Source organism: Octopus sinensis, linkage group LG25 (assembly GCF_006345805.1).
Source record: "Octopus sinensis linkage group LG25, ASM634580v1, whole genome shotgun sequence".
Classification (NCBI taxonomy): domain Eukaryota; kingdom Metazoa; phylum Mollusca; class Cephalopoda; order Octopoda; family Octopodidae; genus Octopus; species Octopus sinensis.
In genome coordinates, this window is record NC_043021.1 from 15,959,466 (window position 1) to 15,976,498 (window position 17,033).

The 17,033-nt window shown below is 38.3% G+C and overlaps 1 protein-coding gene across 3 annotated transcripts in view; it reads left to right on the forward strand.

Moving 5' to 3' along the window:
- The first annotated feature begins 2,789 nt into the window (after nucleotides 1–2,789).
- LOC115224298 (carbohydrate-responsive element-binding protein) overlaps nucleotides 2,790–17,033 on the forward strand; it is a 229,571-nt gene continuing 215,327 nt past the window's right edge. For all 3 annotated transcript variants that reach the window (XM_036513489.1, XM_029795128.2, XM_029795129.2), the window contains exon 1: nucleotides 2,790–3,855. In XM_036513489.1, the coding sequence (XP_036369382.1) occupies nucleotides 3,227–3,855 (629 nt within the window). In that variant the 5' untranslated portion in view covers nucleotides 2,790–3,226. The remainder of the gene's footprint in view (nucleotides 3,856–17,033) is intronic.

Consider the following 17,033-nt stretch of genomic DNA (forward strand, 5'->3'; position numbering starts at 1 on the left):
GCCATGTGAAAGGCAATGGTGCTGATGCCATGTGAAAGGCATGGATGCTGGTGTCAGGGGAAAAGCACTGATGCTGGTGCTATGTGAAAAGCACCCAATACACTCTGTAGAGCGGACAGTTTGACAGGTGTTGGCAAAGGCCAGGAACCACACAAGGTTCCATTGTCTGCTTTGGTAAAGTCTTTACAGGGCATCCAGCTGAAAAGACTATACCAAAGCAGACAATGGAACCCTCTGTGGTTCCTAGCTTTTCCAACACCTGTCAAACTGTCCAACTCATACCAGCATGGAAAACAGACGTTAAATGATGATGATAATGACGATGACAATGATGATGATGATGATGATAATATATCGTAAATCTTCAAGTATAATCCACATTTTTTCCCCAAAATTTAATGGTCAAAATCCCTAGTGCGTACTATAAACGAGGTTAAAAATGAAAAATATTTTCTAAGCAATGTCCGAGTCTCTATTTGCTGTCTGGCAATGTTTATTCAGATGCATTTTATGATGTTGGGCGCGAAAATACCTAAGCTAAGCCTGAAAGCAATGAAGTCATAAAAGAATCATCCATAACTTGCAGTAAGCAACATTTATTAAAATAAAAGTATTCAGAACACAGAATAACATGTAACAAAAACAATTTGCAAACATATATTCACATTCCCATATAACAGTTAAGAACATCACCATTATTATATTACGCATGTGTGGAAGTGTTTGTTCAACAAGGTGCTGCTGGCTTAATTACACATGACTCAATTTAGAGAAGGCATGCGTATTATACACAGGGTTTAGGTTTTTCAGAGGTACATCCCCCTAAAAATCTCCTGCATATTATACTGAAGGGTGGACTATACTCGAGGATTTATTGTATTTGTTCCTACATATCTTTCACTATAGTACTTACTGATGCTTTTTAGGTCCAACTTTTCTCTCAAGGTACTTACACTCTAAGGCTACCATTTGTTTCATGTTAAGAAGAGTAGGAAAATATCTGAGTATCTTAACACCTCCAGGAGGCGACCAGCTTTCTCCATGTGATTGGCTTGAAAAATTTTTAAGATACTTGGATATTTTCCTACTCTTCTTAACATGAAACCAATGGTAGCCTTGATTCACAAATAAAGAAATTATTTATCCACCAATTCGGTGTTGAACACTCATTCCAACGTTCTACATTTACGTATATATATATATGCACACATATATACACATACACACACATATATATATATACATTTATATATACATATATAAACACACATATATATATATGTATATACATGTATGTATCTATGCATATATATATGTCTATATATGTACCTTGCAAGTTTACTTTGTCTCTCTCTCTCTCTCTATATATATATATACACACACACATATATGTCTAAATATATATATACACATATGTATGATGTAATAAATGGGCATGTACACATATATACACACAATGAATATACACATGTACACACAAATACAGTATGCTTAGAAACACCGAAATATTTGTGTATAACATTTTCCGAATATGTAGTAGTACATAATAGCAATATTCCATACGTAAGTTTTAATTAAGAACAAGTAAACAATTAACAGCGAATACATGTATAGCAATTAAAATTTGCCTCTTATCTCGTTATATTTATTGTGTATGTGTATAAATACTTATTATCTGTATAAATTATTAACTCGTACGGATAAACTGCTGTGACAACACATACGTGCATGATCACACACAGATATTACGCACATGTGTGTTGCAATCGTCCTGGAAATATATATTAACAAATTTCATAAGAAAGCGGTAAACGTTACCAGTAAAGAGGGCGACAGAGAGAGAGGGGGTGAGAAAGAAAGAGAGAGGCAGAGAGAGAACTGTAGTTTAATATTTTTGTCAAGTTAAAGTGTTTGGGTCTTTTCTAGTCTATCCTTCTGGTTTAAGTGTTTAGATTTAGATTTTTCTTTCACCACAAAAAGTTCTCTGTCAGTCAGCAACATCTCAATTAATATAGCCATTAAAACGGACAGCTAATTATCCCTCTTCTTCCCCGCCCCGCATATACTTATGTATATGACACGCATATATGCATACATAAATACAAAAAACACATATACGTTATGTGTATATTCATGTATGTATAGATGCTCTTTTAACGCAGAAATAGTTTGTATTCTTTCTTCTATTTTCTCTCGCTCTCTCTCTTATTTATTTATTTATATGCCGTTGTCTACCCGGCTGTCTATCTCATTCCCTCACTAACTTTTGTTTTCCTTCTCCGTCTCTTCTCACACATGACTTACCCTTTCTGAGTCACTCTCTGTCTCTCTTTCCCTTTCTTTCTCTATAATGTAGTTGTCCACACCTCTCTATCTCGCTTCCTTACTTTTATTTTACATATCTCCTCCATTATCGACACCCTCCCCTAATATCCTTTCACTTCTATCTATTTCTCTGTCTCTCACCCCCCCTTTTTTACTAAATTTTCTATCGTTCTCACTCTCCTTTTCATTTCACTCCGTCACTTTCGTTTTTCTCTTCCTCTTCCTCTCACACACAACTTACTATTTTTTTTTGAGGCACCCTCATTCCCTCTCACTTACATCTCTCCTATTTCTTTCTTTCTTTCTCTTTCCATCCATTACATCTATCTGTCTCGTCTCTCTCCCTCACATTTATCTATCTGTCTCTCCCTGTTCCCTCCCTCCCTCACATTTATCTATCTGTCTCTCCCGATCCCCTCTCTCCCTCACATCTATCTATCTGTCTCTCCCTATCGCCTCCCTCCCTCTCTCTCTCACTACTGGCTTCCGGCGCCTCGACTCCATCTAACATGATGGCGGAGCACTCTCTACTCGATCCTCTCTATGACTACAAAACATTCACCGTTGAATTACAACTTTGTGCATTTTTTATAACATTGCTCGCGTGTACCTGCCCAACCTCAATGAAATCAAGTGACATTCTAGCCAAGAATTTTGGCCGAATCTTCGCTAAATACCAATCCGTGAAGCACTTTTCATGCGTCTTTTTCACGCTATCTTTGCTACACTGAAATATTTTGCGAAAAGGTTGTTAAACACCGAATGACTTCTTTCTCTTTTAACTTCTTCTCTTGCCTTTTTTTTTTTTCTTTGTTTTACAGATGAATTATTTTGACTTAGTTTAAAACAAAGGCGGGGTGAAAATTTATTTTTTATCTTGAAGTTACGATTTTGTTATGTGATGGCCATTGATGATATATTGCCGACAAAATCGAGACAGAAAATGTTAGATACTCGCCGTTTGTTCAACGCGAATATGGATACGACAGCTACGACTAGTGCTATTGGAAGTTCAGCAAGTCTTGATACTGGCAACATCAATGATAATCAAAATGCAATAGAAACCCTCTTGAAAAACAGCACCAATTTTGAATTAATCATGCCTTCAACTTCGTCGGTGTCTGGTGCTAGAAGTGGCCATATTGCTCTTGACGCGAATGTCAACAACAATAACGACGGCACTCACAACAACAACATGATTTTCTCTGGAAACTTAAACCTAAGTAATAACTTTAACATTGATAACATGAACTTTACCTACGAGGAAACAATTCACAGTGGTCACTTTATGCTAAGTCAGGTCCACGATGACAAAACTGCAGACGATTATGATGATGAAAATACTGTCAAAGAGGAGAAAGACGCTCAGTCCTCTTCGACGGGCCTCAATTTTCTCAGTTCTTCGACCTCCCACGAAAATGTTGGTGCTACAAATTTGGATTTTAGGGACTATAGTGCTACACAGTCAACACTTTTCTCCATTGACGGTTCTCTTACCAAACTATTCGAGTGTATGACCTTAGCTTACAGGTGAGTCTCGAAATTGAAACTAGTACTTTATTAAACTAAAATTAATTATGTATATTTTTGATAATTGCCCTGTTTCTACGAAGTTTCATTTTTCTAAAAAAAACCCCTTTCTTTTTACTTTTTTCACTCCATTCTAGTCCATTTCATTCCCTTAAAAGCCTGAACTCTGTACGCAGAGGGTTAACACAGACGATCTCAATATCAAACCAGCTGATTTTTTACTCTGGCAGCGGTTTGACCTCTCCTCTTCCTCAGCTTCTACCATTCTCGCTAGTTTATTATATAATATATCTACACACCCTGCTGTATGTATTCCTATACGCACACACTCAAATGTATACCCTTATATATAACATAAATAATATATAAACATATGCATATATACATACATATATGCACATACCTACACCTATATGTATATATACATGCATATATGGGTACAGGACACACACACACATTATATATATATATATATATATGTATATATATATATACGCACATACACACAGATGTTTGTATATACATCCATATATTTACACACTGTTTATCTAATTACTTTTCCACACGTTACCCTATTTTTTTTTTCAAATCGTCTGCATTAAAACAAAAAGAAAAGAAAACAGTTAAAGCATTAAAAAATGCGCTTTTAATGCAAAACAGGCAAAGTGCGCTCGAGGTGTTGGGGAAGTGAGGCCAGGGGTTGCTCTGTGTCTGCTGAAATCACTTGTTGCAAATGCTGAGTTACAGAAAAAAAAAAAAATGCAAAGTGTTTAATCTCGTAAAAGCTTCCATAGTGAAATTTAAGACAATTTAGTTGCTCGTATTTGTTGTTTTGGCCCAATAATAGTAGTTTTGTTATTAGACATTCACACACATAACGTTGCCCCGATTGCTTTCTGTAAGGGCTGATGTTTTTAACAGCAGTCGATGTAAACATGGTGTGTGTGTGTGTGTTATAAACGCGCACGCGCGCTCACATTATCTACCCTCCCCCCCCACACATTAGTGTACATGTATACACGTATACTTCAAATTGTATGTATTGAATGTGTAAGCGCGCACGAGTGTATATAATATATATATTTACATATATATTATATAGGCGACGGAAAAATATACTAGAACCGTAAGATTGCCATATATATATATATATATATATATATTTACATATAGGTACTACTTAAGAAGAGTGGTCCCGGTGCGCGCACTTGTGTACTCGCGCATCCGCTCTAGCTAGTCGTGACTAGTCGATCCTACAACGACTACCCAGCAAAGTAAATAAAACACAAAAACAAAATAATTTTTTTAAACAAAGTAAATAATAAAAGCAAAAACACAAAGTAAGGATCGACTAGTCACGACTAGCTTGCGCGGATGCGCGAGTACGCGAGTGCGCGCACCGGGACCACTCTTCTGAAGTAGTACCATATATATATATATATATATATATACACACACATACCCACACACACACACACCCACAAATATAATTAGTCGTCTAAGAATCCACGAGCTAGAAATATATATATATATATATATATATATATATATATATACATATGCATGGGCAATCTTTCGGCTGTAAAGATTGCGGCATGCATGTATGTATAAATGTATGCTTGCGCGTGTGTACATGTGTAAACGTGTGCTTATAATTATGAATATTGAATGTGTGAGTGTATTCGACTAAACGCATGCTAAAGCGTGTATAAATGTATACGTATAAATGTATGTCAAATGCATATGTGTGTGTGTGTGTGTGTGTGTGTGTGTATTAAATGTTTTGGTAATTCTGTGTGTATAAATGAATGCCTAATTGCGAGTGTACATTCAATGTTCATGTGTCGTTTTCGGCGTAACCCCAACCCCGAACACCGGGTGTACATATTCTATACTTTCGCTAACATCTATGTGTAAACGTATGTATATATATATATATATATATATATATATATATATATGTGTGTGTGTGTGTGTACAGTATATGCAATAGGTGTCTGTGTGTGAATATGTATAAAAATAATGTATACAGATGTACGTGTATGTAATGTTAGCGGCTGTTTGCAATGTGTATATATATAACGAGCGGGTGTGGTGGGTGCTTGACGAGCGAGTATATATATCTACGTAAGTGTGTGCGAGGGATATTATTATACTTGTACTTCTAAACACTGACATACATACAAATGTTTATGTATTTATGCATTTATGCGCGCGCAGGCTTCACGTTGGGGGCTCTAAACAGGTTATTTGCCTCGGTTCACCTTGTTTTTTTTTACCTGCCGTAAACTTTGTTACTATATCTCCTACCCACTACTGCTTACACAAAAAAGGTGAGGAGGACGAAACCGTGTGTTCCCTTTTCATCCTCCCACAACAGTTTCGAAATCTGGGAGTCAATCTCCGACCGAGCTTCTGGATCCTAACCTTTTTTTTTTTTTGATAGTGGTACAATTTTGGGCTTATACTCTTTACTCTTTTACTTGTTTCAGCTATTTGACTGCGGCCATGCTGGAGCACCGCCTTTAGTCGAGTAAATCGACCCCGGGACTTATTCTTTGTAAGCCCAGTACTTATTTTATCGATCTCTTTTGCCGAACCGCTAAGTGACGGGGACGTAAACACACCAGCATCGGTTGTCAAGCAATGCTAGGGGGACAAACACAGACACACAAACACACACACATATCTATATATATATACACATATATACGACAGGCTTCTTTCAGTTTCCGTCTACCAAATCCACTCACAAGGCATTGGTCGGCCCGGGGCTATAGCAGAAGACCACACACACACACAGTCATGATAGTTTAACACGCCTGCTTTTACACACACACACTCACATTCTTACACTCATACTCGCACACCCTCATACGTGCTCACATTCACTCACGCACAAAGTTCTATCTCTTACCTCTGCCCTTGTTTCTTGTGAGTTCTTTTGAAAAATAAAGCAATAACGATAATGAAAGCCGATGTCAGTTTCTAAGGTTCATAGTTCGAATTCATTCTCTTGGCACTTATAACCGTGTCATCGTCATATCTCGGTCAAAGAGTTGCAACCCGCTGAACAAAAAAAATACTTGGGTGATTATTCGCAGTTGGTGTTTATTCCCCACTTTATTCAATCCTGATCGAACAGACCCTGTGATTATAAAACATTTCAACCGTGACCCCTCCTCCGTCTCTCGAGAATATTAAGGACATTTTTCTCTGTATTTTCCTTTTTGTTTTTAAGGCAGTATGGTGTGACTTGAGAATTTTGGCTGTTATCTCTAGCAGATTGAACAACCTCGTAGTTGTCCTTGCTGGTTTGGTGTTTATTGTTATTAACGTGGCCAGATGGCAGAATCGTTAGCACACCGGACGAAATGCTTAGCGGCATCTCGTCCATTTTTACGTTTTGAATTCAAATTACGCCAAGGCCGACCTTGCCTTTCGTCCTTTAGGGGTCGAAATAAAGTATGAGTTGAGCACTGGGGTCGATGTAATCGACTACCTTCCCCCAAACTAGTTGGCCTTGTGCTAAAATCTGAAATTAATACTATGAAGTTGAGTAAAAAGTAAGCAACGTTTTGAACCATGAAGAATTTGTACTGGATTTTTGATGAGTTTTGAAAATGGTTTAAACGATTTTGCAGTGGAGATCTGAGCCTTGAAGATTGAGCATAATGGACATCCATTTGTCATTGATGACGGTCAATTAAAGACCATCATTGAGAAAGATCCACATAAAATCACTCAAACTGGCAAAAGAACTTCAAATTAGCCAGAAAACTGCCTGCAACCATTTGCATGTAATCAGAAAATCAAGAAAGCTTGACAAATGGGTAACACGATTTGAATGGAAATCAGAAAATGCACAGATGAGAAATTTGCTTGCTGCTTCTTCTCCATCACCAGACTGATCCATTTCTAGACTGTATTGTAATTTGTGATGAAAAGTGGATTGTGTACAATAATAAAAAACGTTCTTCACAGTGGTTGGACCAAAATGGAACACAGCAAACCTTCCCTAAACCTGAGCTCTTCAAAAAGGTTATGGTGACTGGTAGTGTACTGCTGGACTCATCCACTATAACTTCTTAAAACCTGGAAAAATCATTACTGCAGAAACATATTGCCGAAATGAATGAAAAACTGCTACTCCACCATCCCAACCTGGTCAATAGAAGTGGGCCAATCATTCTTCATGACAATTCTCGACCATATTTCACTTATAATGCTCCAGAAGTTGATGGAACTTGGCTACGAAGTTCTTCTCCACTCAGCTTATTCCCCAGACCTTTCTCCTACCGACTACCATTTCTTCAAACACCTTGATGGTTTCCTGCGAAGAGAAGGAGTTCAAAAATCAAATCGAAACTGAAAGCACATTCAAAGAGTCCATCAGCTCCAAAACTCCAGATTTTTATGTTACCAGAATAAACAAACTTGTAACTCATTGACAAAAATCTGTTGATTGTAATGGTATTTACTTTAATGAATAAAATTTCCGCATTGTTGAAATATATTGTGATGAATTTCATGCTTCAAAACATTGCTTACATTTTACTCAGCCTGATATTAAGGTGGTGAGCTAGCGGATTTGTTAGTACTTCGGACAAAATCCTTAATTGCATCTCTTCCACCTCTATACTGAGTTCAAATATGGCCAAGGTCATCTTTGCCTTTCATTTTTTCTTTAAAATAAAGTAACTGTCATGTACTGGGCCAGTGTAATTGACTATTCCCCTTCTTAGATTCCTGGCTTTGTACCAAAATTTGAAACCATGGTGAGTAAACAGTCTACTCCTCATGGATTTAATAAAGTTTGATTTCATGCACTTGTTGGAGGTACCCATTGCTTTTAGTAGAAGGTGCTGGACAGAAAGATATTCCTAAAGCACAGGAGCAAAAAGCATAGCTGTCTGAAGTTCAATAACATTCAAACTGAGTAAGATTCTAACATCAACTTAGAATTTTGATAAAATAAGAAAGTTCTAGTTGTTGAAAAGTTGGCTACTTTTGGAAACATTTGGATGTCCTTTCATTTGATGAATTTAAAACCAAAGCATCTCAGAATCTATCTGACCCCAAAAGAAGTTGGACCCCATATCTACTGCTCTCAGAAGTATCTCCACCAGTAATTAACCCATTAGCATTTAAGCCAGTCATATCAGGCTTAAATATTCTACATGTATTATGACCAAATTCAGCTTTAAACACCTAGTGTATAATCATTATAAGAATATATCATCACATCATTAAAATCTAGAAACGGTGAGATAATGCATGATTAACCTTTTCGTTACTGTATTTATTTTGAGATGCTCTGTATTTCTTTCAATTGATTTTAAATATAACAAAGAATTTAGTAAAATAACTTGGTTATCATTCAGCTAGTGTTAGGAACATAAATTGTGACTAAGGTTTGGTGGAAGGTTTTAATTCAGAACTTTTGAAAACTAAACATTTGTACTACAGAGCCAGAGCTGGTTTCAACCAGGTTGGTAACGAAATGGTTAATTGAAACCAATTTGAATAAATAAGCATTATGCTGGGCAGAATAATCTGAATGCTTAAGGGTTAAGCTTAGTACTTTGAAGAATGATTCAGGTGGCTCATTGTGCCTCCCCATTCACAGATTGGCTCACCAAAGGCTCTGTGGAATGATCATTATCAAGCATTCTTCTGTGTTGTCCAGCCTTCTCTTTGCTTTTCTGCTGTGAGTTTTTCTTTGGCTCACCTTTGGCACTCTGTCAGTTATGATGACAAGGTTTCCAGTTGATCTGATCAAGGGAACAACCTGCTCATGAAGTTAATGTCAATGTGGCCTGAGCACTCCACAGACATGTATACCCTTAATGTAGTTCTCAGGACAATTCAGCCTGACACACTGTGTGACGAGGCCGGCCCTTTGAAATACAGGTACTACTCATTTTTGCCAGCTGAGTGGACTGGAGCAGTGTGAAATAAAGTGTCTTGCTCAAGGATACAGCACATCGCCAGGAATTGAACTCATGACGTTGCAATTGTGAGCCAAATACCCTGACCAGTAAACCACGTACTTTCACTGGCTTACCTTTACATAGAATAAAACTAGATATATTGTACATCTATCCTTGTTTATCATAGGAGTTTAATTAAAAAAAAATAATAAACTGATAACTTAATCATCTCTATGCACTTTGTAAACAGAACGAATGGTAGATTCATTGACATCTAACCTATGGCCAACAGCAGCGAAGCTTCTACTATCATATATTTTCTTGATCATCTCTACCTTTTCCTGTAGGGAATCCATTTATCTGTGTTATCTTTTAGGATCAGGCACCTTCACGTTTTCTCTCTTGATGGGCACAAGTACTGTAAATCCAAAGAAAAACTATTGCAGCCTCACAGCTTAGTTATGTAAACACAAGTGATTATCAGTATGTTCTGGGTAGCTGAGCATTGTAAGTGGCTGCTGCAGTGTGTTTTTGCAGCACAAGCAGTCTTCGATCGATCACCAACCTATGTTATCAGAGATCAATTCACAATAACTGTAACGCTGTTCGCAATTGAGCTTGCGTTACCTCACAGATCAGTGCTGACTGAATCGGTGACAAATGAGGCTACATGTGCTACAATTTAAATTCTTCAATCCAAATCCTCTGCAGGTATTCCATTGTACATTTGAGCAGTGCACCTATTTCTAAACGCCTCGTTTTTATCTGGCTGTTCGGAATAAATGCCAGATTATTTACAGATATTGGACATGATGGACCAGTGTTTGCTTTAGGAGGAGAGCTTCACCAGAGATATTCACTTTATGCCACAAAACCAGAACCTTTCAGAGGCACTTTAGAGCATTAAATTATTAATTATATTATGGAGATATACTTGCATAGCAAGTGACTTGATCTGAGATCGTGTGCTGGAACGAAAACAATTGCAGCATGGACGGTGTTTATAAGCCATTTAAGAAACACAAAAACTGTTAGATTCACTTCAACATTTAAATTTAATTTGTCAAAATATTTTCGTCACTTTGAAACCATGACCTGTTCACTGACAAAGCTTCGTGCAGCATGAATCTTTGTCAGTGAACAAGTCACGGTTTCAAAGTGATGAAAATATTTTGACACAAATTAAATTTAAATGTTGAAGTGAATCTAACGGTTTCATTATTTATAGTTACTGTTATACCAAGCAGACTCCACTATCAACTCATGACCCTTTTTTTTTATTCACATATAAGTGCAGCCATGGTTGTGTAGTAATGAGTTTGCTTCTCAACCCCACATGGTTCCAGGCTCACTGTTACTGCATGATACCTTGAGTAAATGTCTTCTACAATAGCCACAGGTTGACCAATGCCTTGTGAGGGAATTTGGTAGACAAACTGAATGTTTGTGTTGGTCACTTCACCACTGCTTGACAACTGATGTTAGTTTCTTTGCATCCCTGTAAATTACCAGTTTGGCAAAAGAGACCGATATAAGTAACAGGCTTAAAAGAAAAAAATGTACGAATGATTAAGAAGTTTGCTTGGCAACCACATAGTTTCAGGTTCAGTCCCACTGTGCAGCACCTTTGGTGAGTATCTCCTAATTTCCTGAGTTGCCCAGAGACTTGTGAATAAATTTGGTAGGCAGAAACTGAAATGAAGCCTACCATGTGTATATGTATACTCCCTCCATATGCAACAAGCTTCCCCGAAGTTTGTCTACTAATTCCATTCACCAAGCTTGCTGCTATAGTTGAAGGCGCTTGCCCAGGAAGCCATGCTGTGGGATTGAACTTGAAACCACATGGTTGTGAAGTGAACTTCATGACATCACACCCATTGCTTGCTCCTGTAATAGTTGCACTAAATAAGGGTGCTGGGCTGGCAGCAGAATCATTATCATACTAGAAAAAAAGCTTAGGGGAATTTCTTCCAATTTTGCATTTTGAGTTCAAATGTCGCAGGGGCCAACTTTGCCTTTCATCCTTTTGGTGGTGGTGGTGGTGGTAGTGGGGCAGGGTCGATAAAATAAGTACCAGTTAAGCACTGGGATCAATATAATTGTCTAGCCCCCTCACTCAAAATTTGAACCAATATTTGTTCTAAATACTGCCATAAAAGATTATCTCCTGCTCCATAATTAATCACCTTATTTAGCATGCTTAGGTCTGTTCATATTTTCTTAATACAGAGTATATTCTAACTGATCAGCCGATAGATTTAATCGCATGTTCGATATGGCAAAACTAAAATGAAAAACGAAAATATTGTTCCAAAATGTTGTACTTTTACTGAATGAATTCATCTGACAACAGCTGTTGTTTGTTCAGGTCGACTTGATAGAGATGACATATAAACAAAAGCAGGTCAGCTGTGACCACCTCCATTTTTTTTTTATAGATGCATCCAGGACCAGATTATGTAACAAACCCCTTTTCTAATTTAAATTAGCAAGGTGTGATTTGATAGAGATTTTGGTTGCTATTTTTAAGCAAGCTGGGTGCCCATATTTGGAGGCTTTATTGTTGGTTTGTGAAAAGGTTAGGCAAAGGAGCATTGAAGAGTAAGTCCTGGAACCAATACGTGATCCTGATCACGTTTCCCCTGAACCGGACTCGGGTTCATTGCAGGGTTGTTCAAGGGGAAGGGACACATTGAATGCATTAAACCCAGTACTTGACTGCTACTTTATTTTATCAATTGTGAAGGGACGAAAGGCAAAGTTGACCTAGGCAGGATTTGAACTCAAAATGTTAAGAACTGGAAGAAATACCTATTTCTATTTCTTTACTACCCACAAGGGGCTAAGCACAGAGGGGACAGACAAAGGGATTAAGTCGATTACATCGACCCCAGTGCGTAACTGGTACTTAATTTATCGACCCCGAAAGGATGAAAGGCAAAGTCGACCTCGGCGGAATTTGAACTCAGAACGTAACGGCAGATGAAATACGGCTATGCCTTTCGCCCGGCGTGCTAAGGATTCTTCCAGCTTGCTTGTAATAATAATTTTTTCTACTGTGGGCACAAGGCCTGAATTTTTGAGGGCTGGAGGCTTGTTGGTTACATCAATCCTCAGTGCTCAACAGGTACTTAATTTTCATCTACCCAAAGAGAATGAAAGGCAAAGTTGATCTTGGTAAAATTTGAACTCAGAATAAAGACGGATGAAATGCTTGGTGGCATTTCATCTGGTGTGCTGACAATACTGGGGGCGCACCACCTTAACAAACAGCAACATCAGTGATAATGTTTCATTTGACTGAGCACATCAACAAATGGTTACTATTGTTTGGCGGCGAGCTGGCAGAATCGTTAGCACGTCGGGTGAAATGCTTAGCGGTATTTCGGCTGCCGTTACGTTGTGAGTTCAAATTCCGCCGAGGTCGACTTTGCCTTTCATCCTTTCGGGGTCGATAAATTAAGTACCAGTTAAGCACTGGGGTCGATATAATCGACTTAATACCTATGTCTGTCCATGTTTGTCCCCTCTATGTTTAGCCCCTTGTGGGTAATAAAGAAATAGGTTACTATTGTTAGTATATCAAGCAGTGGAGCTAGCTGAGACAGTAAGAATCTTTTACATTTGGTGGGGGGCTGGTTGATTACATTGACCCGAAGAGGATGAAAGGTAAGTTGATCTTGACAGAATTTGAACTCAGAACATAAAGATGGACAAAATACTCAGTGGCATTTCATCTGGTATATTAATGATTCTGTCAGCTTGCTACCGTAACAACAATAACAACAGTAGCAATAATAATAATGCTTCATTTGATTGATCAAATCATCAAACAATAATTATTAATTGCCTTACTGGCACTTGAGCCCCGTGCTAGTAGGGTGCTAAGAGAACCATCCGAGCGTAATCGTTGCCAGAGTGGCTAACTGGCTTCCATGCCGGTGGCACGTAAAAGGCACCATTCGAGCGTGATTGTTACCAGCATCACTTTACTGTCACCTGTGCTGGTGGCATGTGTAAAAGGATTTGAGCGAGGTTGTTGCTCGTAACCACCTGACTGGCCCCTCTACCGGTGGCATGTAAAAGCACCCACTACACTCTCGGAGTGGTTGGTGTTAGGAAGGGCATCCAGCTGTAGAAACTCTGCCAGATCAAGATTGGAGCCTGGTGCAGCCATCTGGTTCGCCAGCCCTCAGTCAAATCGTCCAACCCATGCTGGCATGGAAAGCGGACGTTAAACGATGAACAAGCAGTGAAGCTAGCTGAGACAGTAAGACTGCTTTACATTCTGTTTCATCCCACAGGGATTTGAGTTCAAATCGCAGCAGCAGACTCACTGAGCTAAGCATTTTGTCCAATATGTTAATGATTCTGCCAGCTCTCTGCCTTGTTTTGAAAATAGCTATATCCAAATATATTTTGTTTCCCATACTTACCTTCCTGTTTTGTTGTAAGAATTCATTGTTTTCAATAGTTCAGCTGCTATTATAATTGCGGCAAGCAGCTGTCAATTTGAAAAAGATAGCTAGGAGTGTATTTAAGCATCTCTTCTGCTTGCATTAGTCTTTGTGTGTGTGTGTGTGTAGTCATGTGATGGTGCATATCTGTTTCTTGGTATATTTCGTTTTTGGATTTGGTTTGCAAGATTCTTTATATGAGTTTGTGTGTTGAAGCATATTCTGTTGTGTCTGGGGAGAGTCATTCTCTTTTAGTGCCTTATTATTTAACACACTCAAGACTATTGAAAAGGTTGCAAGATGCAATGAAAATTTTAGAAAATAATAAGAAAAAATAAGAAATAAGTGGAAATTTTACCGGTGAGTGTGTTAAATAATAAGGCACTAAAGGAGTATGACTCTCCCCAGACACAACAGAATATTTCTTGGTATGTTTTAGTGAAAATATTTGGCCAATGAGGCACAAATGCACAGATGATGTGTGAGTGTCTTGAAGCTACAGTTATGTCAAAATAATACTTAAATTAGTGTTAGGGGTTTCTGTTGCTCAAGGCTGATCATGCCCTGACATACATATGTATGTAGAACTGGCTGTGTGATTGAGAAGCTTGCTTCCTAACCATGTGGTCTCTGGTCCAATCCCACTGTGTGGCATCTTAACCCTTTCATTACCAACCCGGCTGGAACCGGCTCTGGCTTTCAAAAAGTTTTGAATTAAAATTTTCCACCAAACCTTAGTCACAATTTATGTTCCTAACACTAGCTTAATGATAACTAAGTTATTTTACTAAATTCTTTGTTATATTTAAAGTAATTGAAAGAAACACAGAGCATCTCAACAGAAATATGGTAACAAAAGGGTCAAGGCATTAACCCTTTCATTACCGACCCAGCTGAAACTGGTTCTGGCTCTGAGTACAAATGTCTTGTTTTCAAAAGTTTTGAATTAAAATCTTCCACCAAACCTTAGTCACAATTTATGTTCCTAACACTAGCTGAATGATAACTAAGTTATTTTACAAAATTCTTTGTTATATTTAAAGTAATTGAAAGAAACACAGAGCATCTCAACAGAAATACAGTAACGTAAGGGTTAAGCAAATGTCTTCCATCATAGCCCCAGGCTGACCAAGCCTTGAGAATGGGTTTGGTAGATGGAAACTGGAAGACACTTGTCGTGTGTGTGTGTATTGGTGTTAGGAAGGGCATCCAGCTGTAAGAACTGCCAAAACAGATACAAAAGTCTGGTGCAGGTTCCTGTCTGGCCAGCTCCTGTCAAACTGTCCAACCCAAGCCATCATGGAAGGTGGACATTAAACGATGATATATATATATACATGGCTGCCCCCTCGTTATCGAGTATGGCCATTGCACAAAGCTTAATCAATGTTGTTATCGTGCAATGCCTGTGCAAGAAGATTTTTTTTAAAGTGAGGAAAAGGCTGTGCACTGAGTCAATCTCACTCACTAAGCAACAGCAGCCATAATCCGAAAAGAAGACCAAGTCGACATCATCGGTAACCACTGAGCCGCAGGTTTTATTTCGGATGTCCTAACAAAGGCTAGGAGTCCTTCACTCCCAATGGTTTAACCGCGCGATCGGGTATTCAGTCTGATTATTTCTATGTCCCTGCGCATGATACAGCCTTAAGACATTTATTGGATGGCCTTTGACGGGTTTTATTTTTCATCCCGTAGGGTGTCCAATAAACACCCTCCTCACCAAGCAAGCTTGGTGGGGTTGCCGGTTTAGTCGCCGACGACCCGACCATGCAACAGGTTGTACTGGGTTACATGTTACCAGTAGCACTCGAAAGTGACCTGACATAATATACATACGTGCATACATACCAATGTCAACATGGAATAAGTACATTAAATGATGATGTGTGTTTGCGTGTATCCTTGTCCTGACATCACATGATGGTTGAAAATGAGCATCACTATCATACAAGCAGTGTTGTTTGTTTCCAAGCTTCTGTGGAAAACCTGTCTGGCCATGGGGGAAATATTACCTTATATGGAAACAGGTAAGTATTGATAACAAGGACATCCATATGAAGAAAATCTGTCTCAACAAATTCTGCCTGACCCATGCATGCATGGAATAGTTGATGTCAAATGATGATGGTGATGAAGCCTGGTAGTTGTTCCTGCATGCGAGTCCTCCTCTTCCTCCTCCATGCCACCAATGTTACTAAACTAAACTAGTGTTAGGAATATAATTTAAAAAGGTTCTTGCATAAAATTATGATGATGGTAAGTTTAACTTATCAATATAAAAATACTTTAAAACAAGAGGTTTTATATCATAGGACCAAGAAGGATCTTAGACAGGCTGGTGTAAAAAAGGGGGCAAGTTCTAAGTCTTAGAGAATTAGCATGTCCACTAAATAAAGACTAGATCCCTGTAATCTTGAACATGAACAGTTTTTAAATTCAGTTGTTGGCCATGTATAGGTCTCGTCATGTAGAACTGACCATGGTTAATCATAATGGTTGTCATCAGTGGCGACTCTGGCACGTGGGCTGTTCGGGCTTAGCCTGTGTATAAATTTAATAAAGTGAACGTGTATTTGCAAGCTGGTTTAATTTCTGCCAACACTAACTTCAAGTATGTAATTTCAGCCAATAACTTGGCTCCTTTTACTGAGCCTGGTTGCAGTACATTATTTTCGTTCATTGTTTGGCGGTCATCTTAGAGGTGCCCTATGTCAAGAAATATTATTTGTAGCAGACTTCCTCTCAATATCATTCACATGTGCCTCACTCAGGCTCAGAAGTT